Genomic DNA, 17,524 nt, shown 5'->3' on the forward strand with positions numbered 1-17,524 from the left:
TTCTTTTAAACATCATTTTAAATATATTCATGGTATGGCGGTAACGACATGAAATTTTCTATTAGATATGTAAGTGTTTTTCAGTTTTTCAGTAATATAAATGACTCTCTGAGGGCAAACAGGAATCAAGCAATTTTTTGAGACTCTAAATACATTTAAAAATTAAAAGTGCCTATCTATATATTTTCAATTGCGGTACATTTTAAATGTTTTTCTTAACCAATCAAAACTTCTAAGACAAAAATATGAGGTAAAATAAGTAAAATATACTCTAACTGCATTATTCTGAAAACTCTTACAGAATTAGGAGAAAGTCCCTAATTTCTAGTGTACTGCAGGTCATGTGATCAAGCACAATTCTAAGTTACATGATCAGTGTCTTTTTTTTTCTTTCTCCCCAGTTATCTCTTTGACTTTAGGTATAACCTAGTTCAGAGATAACATCTAAAGTCTCAATTTGAGGCCCTAAGTAAATGACAGCCCTGGGTAAAAAGGTCCCCTGCCTAGAATTGGTCACTAATCCTAGAGGTGAAATTTCTAAGTTATAAGAAAGTTTTAAGCTTTTGATACGTGTTATGAATTTGCCCCCGCAGGCTGGTACCTATTTACATTCTATTAAGCGTGTGTAAGAGCACTTCCCTATGTATTTGTCACATATGTATTATCTTTTGTATGCTTATTAATGTAATAAACAACAAAATATCTAATAGTTATTTTAATTGACATGTTACTGATTACCAATGAAGGCTATCATTATGTCATATATTTATTTGCTGTTTATTTGATTATTCTTTTTTCTCCCTTAAATATTCCTGTTCTTGGTCATTTTGTTCTTTTTCTTTTTTTAACCACTTTCTCTCTCTCTTTTTTTTTTTTTTTAGTTGTTAGCCTTATTACTTTAATTGAAAAACTTCTGTATATAATAAGCCCTTTGTCATATAGTCTCAAATACTTTCCCCGGTTTTACGATTGCCTTTTAATTTTATGGTGTTTGCCCTACTGAAGTTGAACATTTTTGCTTTCTCTAATTTATCTTTATTTTCTTTGTGAATTCGGCCTTTGATGACATGGCTTGAAAGAGTAAGTGGATCTTTAATGGACTTCTATTCTCTCTCCTTGATTGTTATAAGCCTAATTCATTAGTGTCAGCCTACAAGCATTGCCCAAGCTTCCCCCTACCTCTTTCTTCCTTCTCATCTCTAGGTAGTCTCCCTCTGTTGACAGGAACAAAAGAGATGGGGAATATCTGTACCGGCTGGGAAAGGTGACACCTCTAGGGAGTGAAAGGTTTGGCCACTCTGTCAGTTTGTGGTTGATGAAGTCACATGAAAAGGCGGCAATGTAAAAAGTTAACAAAGTTTCAGTTACATCGGATAATGAATAAGTTCTGAAGATCTAATGTACGGCAGGATGACTATAGTTAGTAACACTGCATTGTTTACTGGAAATTTGTTGAAAGTAGATCTTCAGTGTTCTTATTTATGATTAAGATGAAAAGATGGAACGCGGTGAGGTGGTAAGAGCAGCGTCTGTCCAGCAGGCATATCTATTTCGGATTAAAATGAAGGCCAGTGACATCTTGCCTTACCATGTTTCACTTCATTGACCAGGGAATTTCCTAACATGTGGGTGACTCGTGTCACTGTCACATAAAGTAGCAGGGAACAGTCTTTTAAAAGGCATGGTCCCCTTTACATTGCCCCCGTGCTACATTCTGCTAAGAAACATTTGAATTTTTATGGCTTTCCTGCAGTAACACATTTTCCTCCTACTGTCAGGATTTGCTTCATGCAGAGTAAAGCGGGCAGCTTTCATTCTCATTTCATTATTACAAAAAGTAAGACAAAAAATATTTTAATTTAAAAATTAATGATTAAATTAATATATAATTTCTAAAATTCCTAAAACTCTTAAAAATAAAAAGCTTGCATGTTTAAACTAATTAAATTTAAAAATCAATAAAGATAAAAACTAAATCTAAACATAAATGAATGAGTAAATGTGAAGAGTGGTGATGGCCACACATAGAAAATGTGGGTAAGCTCCAAATTATGCCTAACCTTGTCCCAGTAGCTTCCTTCCTAAGGGGGAGGCTGCAAAAGCGAAGAAGAGCACGATTGCTGGAGGGAGGTCACAGGCCAGTATTATCTACAGTTGGAGATCAGAGGAAAACCTTGTGTGCCAAAGGAAGTGATTCATAGAAATAACAGTTGAAGATGCATGAGACAGGATAACTGAAAGGTTCCAGTCTTTCAGAAGTTGAGATGAGATGAAATCCAGAGAATTTGGGATACATCCTCATTTTTAACAGGTGAACCAAAGAAGAAGGAGAATATGCTGGGCTGGATTTTTTCTTCCCCTTCATTTCCACAGGTTGAAAAGATCATGGCTTTTTTTTTTTGGAGACAGATCTTGCTCTGTCACACAGGCTGGTGTGCAGTGGTCCAATACTAGCTCACAGCAGCCAGCCTCAAACTCCTGAGCTCAAGCAATTCTCCTGCCTCAGCCTTCCGAGTAGCTAGGACTACAGATGCACCACCATGCCTGGTTAATTTATTTTTCCCTTAGTAAAGATGTGGTCTCATTATGTTGCCCAGTCTGATCTCAAACTCCTGGCCTCAAATGGTCCTCCAGCCTCAGCCTCCCCAAAGTTCTGGGATTACAAGCGTAAGCCACGGCTCCTAGCCACATGGCATATTTTATAAGTCCAGTAATCCTACTACATTTCTCTAGTAAGCTTCTTCTCCCATTTTTTTTCTCCCGAACTTCTCATTCGTTCTCCATTCTTATCAAAATGTCTATGCTTTCTGCTCTCCTCTCATTTTTTGGCTGGTGACTTTGACACAGTGTTGAGTGGAAAAACCATCAGAACTCCCTCATCTTAGCACCATCAAATCTATAAATATTCTGGCATTTAAAACCATCTTTTACTTTGTCCCACTTCTTAAAAATGAGGATGCTCCCAGCTACTTGGGAGGCTGAGGCAGGAGAATGGCGTGAACCAGGGAGGCAGAGCTTGCAGTGAGCCAAGATCGCGCCACTACACTCCAGCCCAGGCGACAAAGCGAGACTCCATCTCAAAAAAAATAAATACAAAATAAAAATAAAAATAAAAGAGGATGTATCACATAGTCTCTGGATTTAATCTCATCTCAACTTCTGAAAGCCTTTCAGTTATCCTGTCTCGTACATCTTCAACTGTTTTCTTTCTATGAATAATTTCCTTTAGCACACAAGCTTTTTCTTTGATCTCCAACTGTAGGTAATTCTTGCCTGTGACCTCCCTCCAGCCCCCTCCGGCAATCATGCTCTTCTTATGTTCACTTCTGCAGCCTCACTTCTTTTTAACAATTGTTAACAATTGTTTACCTGTGACATCTCTGGTTTCTTACCACCCATTTGCACTTTATACCATTCAAATCTGGCTTTTAACACTGTTTCACCAAAACTATTTTTGTCAGTGATAACTCTGTCACCTAATCTAATGAACATCTAATTAACCCTGTGTAGCTATCACTATAGCTGGCCACTCTCTGCTTCTGGAAACTACTACCTCTTTCTTTGTCCTTGTGTTGCCAAAATACTCTTGGTTTTCTCCAATTTTACTTATCAGTATATCTTACTCTCCTTTATTGGTTTCTCCCCACCCTTCTAACATTGAAATGTTAGAATTCATTGGGGCTTTTTCATAGATTCACTTTTCTCTATATAGACTTTTTATCCAGGTGATTCCATTGATTTCCTTGGCTTCAAATACAATCTATAGGCCAACAATTCTGAAATTATAGCTTTAGTCCAGGGCTCTGTTCTGGAATCTATACTTTTATATAAAGTCCATCCTTGACATTTTCACTGAAGTTTCAAAGAGATATGAAAACTCTCATACTTAAAACTGATCTAGGAAGACTCACTCTATCCGATTTCCAGACTTGACACAAACCTATGGCAATCAAGTCAGTGGAGCATTAGGGAAAAAAGATAAAAAGATATATAGGTCAATGGAATAGGCTGGAGTCCAGAAATAAACCCATACATATATTGCCAATTGATTTTTGACAAAAATACTAAGGCAGTTTGATGGTAAAAGAATATTCTTTTCAACAAATGTTATTGAAACAATTGGGCATCCATATAAAAAAAGACGAACCTAACCCATAACTTATACCATATAAAAAAATTAACTCAAAATGAATCCTACACCTAAAAGTAAAATCTGAAATGACAAAACCTCCAAAAATAAACATAGGAAACAAATTTTGTTGCTAGGAGGAAAAAAATAGAAAAATTGAATTTATCAGAATTAAATACTTCTTCTCTTTGAAAGATACTGTTAGGAAAATGAAAAGAAAAGCCACAGAATGAAGAAAACTACGTGCAAACTATGTATCTGATAAATGACTAGTATTCAGAATATATATCAAGAACTCTCTCAAATCAATAAGAATACAGGCAACCGATTTTTTTAAAGGAGCAAAAGTTACAGACATTTCACCAAAGTAAATAATATACAGATGGCAAATCAATACATGAAAACATGCTCAACATCCTTAGTCATCAGGGAAATTCAAATTAAAACAATGAGATACCATTACAAACATATTAGAATGGCTAACATTCTAATGATCTACCCTCCAGTAGAGGGACATTTAGAATGTTAGCCAATATGTTAGTTATTCTAATTTGTTTGTAATGATTGCAAACTGATGTTGCCCACGCTGATCTCAAACTCCTAGACCCAAGCAGCTCTCCCACCTTGGCCTCCCAAAATACTGATACTATAGGTGTGAGCCACCTTGCCCAGCCTAATTTTTTTTATCTCACATTATCAAGTTCTGCCAAGCAACTGGAATTCTCATACATTGCTGACAGAAATACGAAATGATAGAACTACTTTGGAAAAGAGTGTTGCAGTTTCTTATAAATTTACCACACAGCCATCATCCCACTCCTAGGTATTTACGTAAGAGAAATAAAAACACCCACATAAAAACCTGTATGCAAATGTTTATGTCAGCCTTCCTTTGAAAACTGACAAAACCTAAGGACATTCCAAATGTCCCTCTACTGGGGGGTAGATCAATTTTGTTATGTGTATACAATGGAATACTACTCAGCAATAAAAAAGTCTAATTTATTGGTCCATGCAACCACATGTATGGATCTCAAATGTATTATGCTAAGTGGGAGAAACCAGACTCAGAGGCCTACATATTTTATATTTTAATGTATATGACATTCTGAAAACAGGCAAAATTATAAGGACAGAAAACATCAGTGGTTGTCTATAGATGTAGAGGGGGAGAGGACTAATTACAAAAGGCGTCAGGAAACTTTTTAAGATGATTGGCATGATAGTTTGACAAAAATAGTATTTCTCAAAATGTTAAATTGTACTGTTAATTTTACTGAGTGAAAATTATACCTCCATAAACTGACTTTTTAAAAAATGGATTTAATGATTATCCCTACATAGGTGCCTCTTCCTCAAGTTTCTTTATCTCAAAAAATGGCATCACTATCTGCCTATTTTCTAAAACCTGAAACCTGGTAATGATACTTGGGACTTCCTTTTTCCTTCATACACCACCCACAATTCTACTTCGAAAATGTATTGCAAACCCATCTCCTAAACTTCCTATCTGAGCTTGCCCCTAGCGCAAGCCACCATCTTCTCTCACCTAGACTATTACAATAGCTTCCCTACTGGTCTCCCTGCTTCCATTCTTGTCCACCTCCAATCTATTTTCTGCATAACTCCAGAATAATGACTTTAAAGGAAAATTAAATGATGTCACTGTCTTACTGAAAACCTTCTTGTGGCTCTGTTTCAGAGCCCTACACTTTGACCCTCGAAGGCCCTGTAGGATCTAACACATCCAATGTCATCTTGTGACACTCCCCTCTACCCTCTTGTCCTTCCCACCCTACCCCATACCCATGATACTCTGGTCATAGTAGCCCTTTTCTATCTGTTTAATATTCCAAGTTTTATTGCTCTCTTAGCAATTTTGCTCAAGCTATTTCCTATAGCTAGACCCCTCTTCCTCTCAGCTTTCTTTTTTAATGGCTATCTCCTTCCCATTTGTTTTTTGTTTGTTTGTTTTTGTTTTTTGTTTTTTGTTTTGAGACAGCGTCTCACTCTGTCAGTCAGACTGGAGTGCAATGGCATAATCACAATCACTGCAGCCTTGAGCTCTTGGGATCAAGTGACCCTCCTGCCTCAGTCTCCTGAGTAGCTGGGACCACAGGTGCATGCCACCATGCCCGGCTAATTTTTTTTACTTTTTGTAGAGATGGGGTCTCCCTATGTTGCCCAGACTGGTCTCGAACTCGTGGGCTCAAGTGATCCTCCCATCTTAGCCTCCAAAAGTTCTGGTACCACAAGGATGAGTCACAGCACCTGGCCTCCTTTTCATTATTAAAGTTTCAGCCTACCTAGCATAATATCCTTAGAGAAGCCTTTACACATTTTATAGTAATTTACTTCTGACATTCTCATTCATAACTCCTGTTTCCTCCTTCACAACACTTTCCCAACTTATAATTATATATTTATGAATTTATTTTGTTAATATTTATCTCCCCTATTAGAATATACTTCCTTTGAGGGCAGGAGTATTTTCTCTTTTTCATTTACTTAGTGCATTACCTGGAGCTAAATAATATTTGTTAATGGGAGCTAAATAAATATTTGTTAAGTAAATGAGTAAATGAATGAACTTCCTGCTATTAGATAATAATAATAAGATTTTAATGTGATCATCACTGAATTACCTGAATCAACAGAACTATGTATTTTTTAGGGGCTTCTGTACTAGGCATAATTGCATCTTTATGCTTACGACATCACCTGAGGTAGGTAGGGGTCACAGAGTCTTGAAACCATGAGTGTACAAGAAGACAACGATGTTGGCCACCCAGAAAGGCTTACCTCTCCAAACCAACTGCTTGGCACAGAGAATGGAACTTGGAGTTGTACAAAAGTGCAAAGCTGTGTGTCCACTTAAGGAGTAGCAATTGAGCTTTGCCCCACGATCACAGAGGATCTTAACACAATCCACATTGGCCATTTCACAAGCCACGTGAAGAGGGGTTTTCCCATTGGGCCTACAGTTGATTGTAGCATTGTGGTCCAGTAGCACCAGAAGACATTCCACATGACCAAACAAGACGGAGAGATGCAGGCCTGTGGCCCAGGAAGACTTCAATTTATAGCTAGGCAACCAGTAACCTGGAAAAAAAAAAAAAAAAAAAGGAAAAGGAAAGAAAGTTTAACTTCTTGACCTAGGCTTTCTCCCTGTTTTGTGAGGATTTTTACAAGTATTTTATTTTGGCCACATTTATAAAAGTGGGGTGGAGAGGGGATGATAGAGGTTTTAAACTAACAGCTAATGGGTCTGCAGGCGTTTTGTTTAATAGCCTATTCTGGTGTTCATCAGGGGAACAGGCTTTCTCAAGCTCTCACTGTCTCTACTATTTCTTATTACTGTGTCTTGTTCCTTTATTTACTTTACCTTTCTAGGTCTTGAAGGCATTTAAGTTTGGGATCTTCATTTATGTAATTGTATTTTATTTTGCACGCTGAGTTATTTGAGATGCTTCAAGGATTTTTTTTTTTTTAAACTTTCAATCATTGAGAGTTTGTCTTGAATGATTCCAAGGCTGTCAGTTGCAAGCTTACAATTTTTATTCTATCCAAAATTTTTTTCCTATAGTTGTTGTCAATCCAACATATGAATGTATTTAATCTTTTTTAAAAAATTATCACTCCAAGATTTTATGTGCCTGCCTGTTGATTTATGCAATATCGCTTTCCAAAGACGAATTTAAGGCAACTCTCAACTTTCACACACTTAAAGATTTTTCAAACGATTTATAACATAAGGGCAAAATTAAAAAGTAGGAAAATAAAAATGTCAAAAGTAAGACAAATACATACATAAAATATAAACTGTATCCTATACACTAGAATGGCATTGCAAATTTGCCTTTGAATTTCCTAGCAGCCAAAATAAACAGGAAAATTAAGATATGTTGCATAATTAACTATGTCTACAATCCATACATAAATGAATTGGGCAGGGGAAGCATAGATGGGCCTAGAACTGAGATCTTCAATAATTTTTCCCATTGGTTTTTGGAAATGTGCATTCTCTCTCTCTGCCTCTCTCTCTTTTCTCCCACTCTCTTTCTCTTTTCTCCCACTGACCTCTGACTTCTATACGCTGAGCTGGTCTTTTTTCTATAAATCTCCAACTATTGCCACATTTGGCAAGCTATAACTATGATGACTTTATAAACCTTCTTTCTATGTCAATGCCAATAGCCATAGCATTTAAGCTTTTATGAATGGAGAATGGAAAATAGGTACAGAAAGAAAAAATACTGAGGGCAAGAAGATGAAGAGATAGTTCTTCAACAGTCACAGTGTAGAAGTTACTAGGGCTGAAACAACAAAATAAATTTTAACATGGATAAATCAGAAGTTTGCTTATAGATTATAAAAATTCCACTTATAAGTACAAAGTAAGCAGAATATGATTTAATGGTCATTTATTTGAGAAACAACCTAGGGATTTGAGCTGTAATCTCAAAATAAGCCAACAGTGGGATGGTGCTGCCAAAAAACTAATACAATCTGAAACTACATTAATAAAAGTGTAGTGCCCAGAACAAGAGAAATAAACGTTGTATTCTTCACTGATTAGATAAGGTCATAAGAAATCTAAAGTATTACGATTACTACTGGACATTGCCCCTTACAAGAAATGATGAACTACTAGAGGGTGCTCTGAGGATGATGACAACATTAAAAGTGGGCCTGGTGATCAGGTATTAAATTTCTCTCATTTAAGTGAAAAACACTAGAGACATGCCACTCCTGGGTGTTTATCCTATAAGCATAAACACCCATGTGAAATGTCCTAAAGGACCACTGTATTGCACAACTCCACAAAAAACACCATTCGCATTGTACTCTGTGAAATGTGCTCCTGGACTTAGGAATCTTGCCAACCTGGTCTACATACAAGAACATGCACTACACTACAGCATTGTTCGAATGGTTAAACAACCTCCATGTTAACTGATAGGAGACTGCTTAAATAAATTATGATACATCCATCCAATCAAATACTATACAACCATTTAAAAAAGGGGCAGTTCTATATAGACTGAAATGGAAAGATCTCAAGATATATTACTGAGTGACAGAAGCAGAGAGCCAAACAGTATACAAACTATGCTATCATATGCAAATATATTTGTATACACTGAGAACACGAAACTGGTTATAGTGGTGGCCTCCAAGAAGAACTCGGGGGTTGGGGGATCAGGACAGACGTGCACTTGTTCTTGTTACAAGGAGGTAACATACCAAGTTACCTCCTTGGTAACTTCTAAATTTAGTATCCTTTGCATGTATTGCTTTTTAACAAAAATAAATAAAATTAAAATAACCTATTGTCTCTCTGTCCAGAAGGGAAAGAATAATTTAATTTAAAGAAGCTATTTACAAGGTTGTGCACAGTGATTAATCCCACAGGAATGAATGAACTCAACCCAAACTTTGTCTTTCTGCACTGTATCCTCCAACCTAGCTACACACACACGCACACACACACACACACACACACACACACAACTTTAATCCCTTTTTCACTCCATTCAGAATTCTAGAGCCATCTTGCTTTCTCTCCCTCCCACCTTTCCCTTTATCCAAATCTACTCTTTAAAAAGAAATCCAGTTATTTCACATTAAGGTCTAATGGACTGAGGATTGTTTAAAGTATGATCACTCTCAGGATTATCTGAATTTATGGAAGAATCTATATTCAGCTAATAGAATTAAATTCTAAGATATTAATTTGAGATTCCAGACACTGGGAAGAGATGGTGTTGGATTATATGGACTTTCCATGGCAAAACTAAGTAGTGTCATAGACAGTCTGAGCTGGGGAGTATCAACTCCACGCCTCGTGTGTATGTGTGTGCAAATTGATATGCACACACAATGTATGTACATATAGATTCATTTATACATTTCTATTGAGTTGTGTACATTGAATCTCTGTTCCAAGCAGAGTTCCTAAGCTGTATGTCTTGCAGCTTGCTTTTGATGATGAATGAATCACATTAACTTCAATACTTAATCAGTCATTTTAATACTCAAATTTCCTCAAAAAGCAACTGGCAAAAACAGTCTTTTCTAACTGCCTAAGAAGTTGGTTCCAGGTCTGAAAACCAGGATGTGTTTTGCCTGCTGATTAACAGCAAAAATTAGGCAGCTCTCTGTGACAACTGATTGGAAATTTGCGCCTGCTCTGCAATGGGAAGAAAAATGATCCCAGAAAGGAAGCAGCAGAGAGCTGATTAAGAAAACACCATTTTGATGTAAAATCAAAGAAACACAGAATGTTAGCACTGGAGGGAAGATTATCCAGTCCAAGCCTTTCCTTTTCCAGATGAGAAAACTGCCACTTTTTCAGCCTGCTAGAGCCATGAGTCGCCTGCCTCAATCCAAACTCATGGACTCAGAATACCCGCAATGCAGTTTCCATCTGTCTTTGTCTTTGTGGAAGCCGAATAGAATTACCTCCAAGCCTGTTTCACAAATCACAAGGAAAGGAAGAAGATCCTCAATTCATCTGTAATATTTCGCATCTCTGATATGGAAATGCATTTGCTAGTTGAATTTTTTTCCTCCTCCTAACTTCCAGATAGTACCTAAAGAATCTATCCTGTTCATGTATTATGTGAATCAGTCATCCTTGGCCTCTCAGTCAGTTTCTTCTGCATCTCCTGTAATCATAAACATTAACTGGTCAATCAGGCTCACAGGTCCTGGAATTCAGTCAACTCCCAGAATGGAGCCGTGGTTACAACTCACCTCTCCTAAGATAGGAATATGTGTAGGTAGGTGGTAACAAGACACCTTAGCTGCTGCCCCTGGGGAGCTGAAGTGGAGAAATGGGAAGAGGACAGATTGCAGGCTACAGCTTAGGGTATACTGAAGTGTATCTGGAAGCTGTGTTGCAAAACTTTGGTGGTAATGTGGGGCGAGGGATTTTTGAATAATTCAGCCCTGAGCATATCAGGAAAGCCTGCTGCTTTGAGCAGAGAAAAGAGCAGCCCCTGGCAAAAGGGCCATCGACATACAATCATCACTTTAAAATGAGGCTGGGCCTACAGGTCACTGTGTAGCAAGTGTGGAAGTAAATACACTTACTGTCATGGAGGACCAAACCCCAGGTAAAGCTATCTTCAAAAACCACAGATGAGGCTGTGCCTGTTCACAATCTTCTGCTGACGCTGATATGTCAAGAGATCAGAATTTGTCCCCCAAAATATAACCACCAATGATCACAGCATGCTAGAAACACAATTAACTGATCAGGCATATTCATTTTTTACACACTCCCTTCTTCCCACAGCAAAATTTTCCTAGGGCTTCGAAACCTAGAATGTGATTTATTCCTAGTATTTGTCTTTCAAAAGCCCCCCTCTGCTCACCTCTGCAGATTTCAGGCTGCCCTTTTACTATGTGTTTAGACTTCACAAAGGACAGAGGTGAGGCAGAACCGGGGAACCAAGCCCATGGGAGCTGGGGGTGGGAGGTGAAGCAGAGGCTGCCTCCCTCTAATGTAAACCACTCACATGCTACCCCATGTCTACAGTCTGTGTGCAGTGACAGCTCCTTGCAGAAGAGTTCTGTTTGAATAAGAAGCTCCACTAAGAAGAAAAGAAAAATACAGATTATTTCCCCTATGTACAAAACCCACAGGAACTCCCAAATACAGGCCATGCCCATGTGGCTTTGACCGTGATACATAATCTGTTTACATAGTTTCACCTTCATAATGTGATTAATTATCTGCATGCCGGAATCTGAACTTAGAGAGGGTCTTGTCAAAGCTTCCATTTTACAAATGAAGATAATTAGTCTGGAAGAGGTTAAGTAGTATAAAGTGTTCATGTTCATATAACAAGTACCCACAGAATCAACTCTAACTCTCAAACTCCATTGCCCCCAAATCTTTAAATAGCCATCTACGATCCGAAGGCTACATGCAGTTTACCTCCAAACTGATATCACTTGTAGCTAAAAGTTCTAAAGGAATTTTAGAAGTTTTATCCCCAAAAAGAAAATATGCAGACTAATCGTGTGTGTGTGTGTGCGCGCGCGCGTGTGTGTGTTTAATTTAAATCTGAAACCAAAGAGATATGCCCCAATAGCTGAGTAGAAAGCTGCCTAGAAATATAGCAAGGAGCAAAGTGTTCGGGCCTTCTTTTGGAAGAGGGGATTGGTTCTGCTTCAGCGTTTGGAGAGGATGCACACATTTCTGGTAAACCTTCAGCTAAGCCTGGGCTCTGCAACAGTTATCAACTATAACGTTATCTGAGTCAAAAGAACCCCACACACGAGAAGCCTCTGTTATTACAGCCAAAGGTTACACACACTGCTCGTGGCTGGATTAGCAGACATTTGCTCTGCCTGTGTCCACGTATTTACACAGTCCTGAAGGATTACAGACTGAAGCACAATTCTTGGCTATTTTTTAATAGCTAATATTTTCCAGATAACTCAAAGTTCCCCTGGGAAGGGGGGATAAAAGCAAGTTTGAAGTGTAAAATGTAAAAGAAAAAAGTTTGAACATCAAAAAAGGAAAAGAACCCTAGGATGGAAATGGGAAAGCAGGAGAGTGAATTTCTGACAAAGAGGAAAATTAGGTGATAAAGAAATTATCCATTCAGAGAGTGGAAATAAGAGCTTTCACGATATTTGGATATAAGTTGCTACTTAGTAAAGTAGATAGAGTACCTGCCAGAAAGTTTTTTAAGTGAAATCATTCACTGGTTATTTTAATTAAAAATATGACTACCAACCAAGGAATCAGTGGCTATGGGCCATAAATGAAGTACTTAAAGTGCATTACCCTGATTAATAAAAGGACTCTGATTAACCTTGCTGACTAGGGAATTTCCTACCAAAGAGATAAATATGAAATTCTGCCTGTATCATTTATGAGCAAAAGCTCATACATCTGAAGGAAGATCAAGTTGGTAAAGCCTTTGGAAACAGTTTTATGGACAGTCCTTCATGTTTCCAGTATGGAGGTCACCAGCGAAAACCAATAGAAGGGACCTTTGTGTTTTCTTTAAAGATTTCTTCTGTGCCTGACTTCACTCTAAATACTCAGTGGCTGGCTCATAATAAATGTTATATCACTGACATCCCTTGACTTTCAATGACTTATTGCATTTGGCAGTTGGAGAGTTATTCTTTATGTTTTCTTTGTATCATTTTTATTTTAAAGTGATCATCTGGTAAACGCAATTTTTGCTTACTTGTTTTTGCTTTTAAGACCCATTATCTCCGCCATTCCCAGGGAGGTCTCTCAAATGCCAACCAGCACATTTTAAATGTTTGCTTTACAAAATGTGAGAAAAGTTTCTTTAAATTAATAAAACATGATTTCATCTGAAGATTTTACTATGAAGCTTAAAATAACTTAGAAAAGTAAAGTGAGAGCTCTCTAACTTTAGGAATCATGATTAGGTGCTGGAGAAAGACAGGATCCACAGTTTGAACACGAACTCTGGAGGCTGGCTTCTAAATCTGTTCTCTGTCAAACTGGTAAGAGAAGCTACTCAATGAGATGGGCCCAGTGCTACAGAGGAAAGCAGAAATGAGCTTCCAGACTTATTTGTAATCCAATAGCTTTATTCTGTCTTCCTCACAAAATACACACTTCATATTTGCTTATGAGCTAAACTTTTGATTACTGTTATGCCCAATAGATTGTAAATTTGGGAAGCACTATTTAGATTTTAGGTGATTTATTTGCCAGCAGAGTTCTGAGTTCCCTTTTCAAAAACTATACACTGACTTTCATATAGGCTTAGATAGACTATATTTAGGGATAAAATTTAGTTACTTCTTAAATCCTATAAAAATGCTGTATGTTCTAAATAAATAAGAATGGTTTAGAATTGATTGTACTAGTTTTCATTTTCTATAGGACTATCAAATGTTGAATATAGAAGTTTAGTATTGATTACACAAGGAAATTTAAGAGCAGCATGAGTTTTTATAGCTTTTGTGCATTGTCTTTCTTATTAAGCCAAAAATAACTGAAACCTGAAGATTCCCACACTTTAAAAGTAAACACGAATGTTCTGTTTCCTCATCTGGATGCTGGTTACATAGGTTTGTTATTTTGTGAAAAGTAATCAAGCTGCACACTTATTTATGCACTTCTGTGGAGAGCTTTTCAAAAGTGCTTTAAAAAAATCAAAGCGCAGGGTGCAGCAGTTCAACAGCGTCCAACGTCCAAAACTTCTTTGATTTAATGAAGTCTCACAAACTTTAATCCAGCCACATACCTTTTAAGGCCACACAGAAATGGCTCCTATTCCTTTGAACTATTTAGACAAGAACTAACTAACCACTGTAGACTGCTCAGCTCCACGCTGTTGCCTGACAATGACTTTATGACTTAAGAAATTGATATAACCACTTAGATCTACTAGCAGCTAGGATTCTATTTATCATTTCCATTCCTAACTTTCCATTCCTAAGTTTAAAAGGATCGACGACAAGGCTGAAAGCATGTGAAAAAAATTGGAAGAAATTTTTTTGTTTGTTTGTTTGTTTTTGAGACGGAGTCTCGCTCTGTTGCCCAGGCTGGAGTGCAGTGGCGCGATCTCGGCTCACTGCAAGCTCTGCCTCCCGGGTTCACGCCATTCTCCTGCCTCAGCATCCGGAGTAGCTGGGACTACAGGCGCCCGCCACCACGCCTGGCTAATTTTTTGTATTTTTAGTAGAGATGGGGTTTCACCGTGTTAGCCAGGGTGGTCTTTATCTCCTGACCTCGTGATCCGCCCACCTTGGCCTCTCAAAGTGCTGGGATTACAGGCATGAGCCACCACGCCCGGCCTGAAGAAACTTTTAAGAAAGACGAGGTTTTAACCTGGGTTTAAGACTAAAGAGACAGGTCCTTGTGCCCATATTCATATTAAACAGAGTAGTGGAGTAGTGTGTTTCTTTCTACACATGCGTGCACAGACACAAATTTCCTGCATAAACCCTAAAAGTAAGACCACAAATTTTACTAGTTCTGTGCAAACATCCACCTGGCATACATAAGAAAGGAACTGTTCTTTTCCTTTTCCAGAGGGTGTAATTTGCTATCTCCCTAATTGAAAGCTACATCCCACAGTCCTAACACTATGAAAACACCTCAATTCGTGTGAATGAAAATTTAGCTCCATGAGGACCATAGGAGTCAGCTCATATTGACAAGAAGAATTTAAAATTTATTTTCTTTTCTTTCAAGGGTGATGACACCGGTGGAAGCAGGAGAACCAACCCCACCCCTCCCCTCCACTTCCCTAGAGCCTGCACCTAAAACTTGGTTTCTTATATCCTCAGAAACTTCGCACAATCTGTGCAACTTGGCTTGCTCAGGAGATGAGAGAAAGTCTTTGCAACTCAGGGTCAAATAACTTACCCACTGACCTGAGCCTGAGTTATTTCACCCTAGGCACAAATATAAGCTTTTTAAAAACATCTTAAAAATTAGTTTAGCATTCAGACATTCTATCACTGAACAAAGTTATAAGATGAAAGCAATCTAATTATATAGTATACAAATTTTCTTTCTAACAGACCCCATAAACTTTTGAAAAAATAGATCCCTTCTTTGTCTTCCCATCAAAATATTAATGCCATTAATGCCAAAATATTATAAAGCCCTTGAGTAAAAATCATAAACATAGTAACTAGCCTCAACTCTTCTATACGTCCCTCAGAACTGACAATCGGAGGACAGTAAATTAATGAAGAAATATATACTGTACCGTTAGCATCTGTATCTGGAACTGTATTATACTGATGATTTATAGATGGCCAGAAATCATCTTTAAACATTAAAATAATGACTGTCTCTAATGCTATACACAAGACCTTAGCATCTATGTTGTATTAAACATTAGTGACGTTGAGCAGCATGTTTGCAGTATGCTCACTAGATGATCTAACTACTCACATTCCCCCCATTAACCAGTTGATTTGGGAAATCAGAATCAGTGGAACTCTAATTTATTTCTGATTTATTAAGCATGGGTTCCAGAAATTTCCTTGGTAAAAAAAATTGTTCTAATTTTTGTTTTCCTTAGGTCTTTATAAGGCAGGTATTCTGTATTAAACGCATCTACAATTTTGAACAATTATTGTAGTCCAGGAAGAAAGTTAACTTTTTGGTTTTGCTGAATTCAGCTTTTGTGCCTGAACTGAAAACTCATTAAAATGATGAAGACCATGAAAGTGCCTGTGGCACTGCTTTATCCATTTATTAACCCTCCAAATGCTGGGGAGATTCCTCTTTTTCATCCACATGGACATAGAGAGGACATATCTTTAAGTAGCTGTTAATGGAGAATTAGCAGCCTGTTCTTAAACCAGGTACATTGTCTAAGATAGGGTTTCAACAATCTGCTTAGCCATAATCTAAAAATGTTTTCTTCCTTCTATATCATCATAATCAGAAGAAAAGTTAAAAACGGAGAGTGCATTGTTAAAAATGATTGTCTGGGATTTCAAGTCCTAGGCCCAAGGGTGGGAAAAGGAGAGACACAACTTATACATATATATCAGCCCACGATGTGTTTTAGTTCAAAAAGAAAGAAAATATCAATTTAGAAATATTTTTAAATGAATACTTAAAGAAACAATAAAAGCTACTGTTTAGAGTGGATAACTGACACTGTGCATTAAAAAAAAAAATCATTTTCTACCAGTTCTACAATAACACCTATTTGTTTTTACCTTGTTTATAAGATGCCAAAACCATATTCTCATCTTCGACTTCAAAAACAGTGTCCACATCTATTTGCCTTTGGATTAAAATAGCCTTCAATTTTCCGAAGTCATTGGACTTTAGCGCCTCAAGGAAATTTCTCTTAACTAACTTGGCAGCTCCAGATTTAGTGACAGGGGCAGTGGTGCCGTCCATCCTTCCTCTCCCTCTGGAAGCTTTGTTGTGATTTATCAAGAGAACAGCGCCGAGCAAACAGGCGCATGCTGGAGAGTCCACAAACTGTCGGCTAATTTTATCCCAAAGTTATGCTGATCCGTTCTATTTATATAGGGATCATTTCAAACTTCAAAATATCCTTCCTGGCTGTCACTACATTTTCAGGTCCTTTAAACTGGTTATATATTAACTGATCCATTCAGTTATATATAGTGTCAATATGAAGGAAAGCCCCCATGATACATTTCCAAGCATGAAATGTCACAATTATTTCTTATATGATCAAAGTAGTAACATAAGATTTAAAAGCTCCTAATGCTCTTTTTTTCCCCTCAATAAAAACATCTGGTGCCTGGCTGGAGATCCAGCGTCTTGCTCTGACCAGCCAATATCCAAAAATGAAAATCTGTTACAGTTGTTGATACATTTGCTTCTAAAAACCTGTAATAATTTTGCAACATGAGCTTGTAAAATCAACCATGGTCATA

The 17,524-nt window shown here is 37.5% G+C and overlaps 1 protein-coding gene across 1 annotated transcript in view; it reads right to left on the minus strand.

Annotated features, from left to right (window-relative positions):
- Nucleotides 1–17,044, minus strand: part of ASB4 (ankyrin repeat and SOCS box containing 4) — a 50,745-nt gene extending 33,701 nt beyond the window's left edge. The window contains exons 1-2 of the mRNA XM_032753465.2: nt 16,829–17,044; nt 6,932–7,231 (exon numbers count right to left, since the gene is read on the minus strand). Of these exons, the coding sequence (XP_032609356.1) occupies nt 6,932–7,231; nt 16,829–17,015 (487 nt within the window). The 5' untranslated portion in view covers nt 17,016–17,044. The remainder of the gene's footprint in view (nt 1–6,931; nt 7,232–16,828) is intronic.
- Nucleotides 17,045–17,524: the final 480 nt, after the last annotated feature.

Source organism: Hylobates moloch, unplaced genomic scaffold (assembly GCF_009828535.3).
Source record: "Hylobates moloch isolate HMO894 unplaced genomic scaffold, HMol_V3 SCAFFOLD_1, whole genome shotgun sequence".
Lineage (NCBI taxonomy): Eukaryota > Metazoa > Chordata > Mammalia > Primates > Hylobatidae > Hylobates > Hylobates moloch.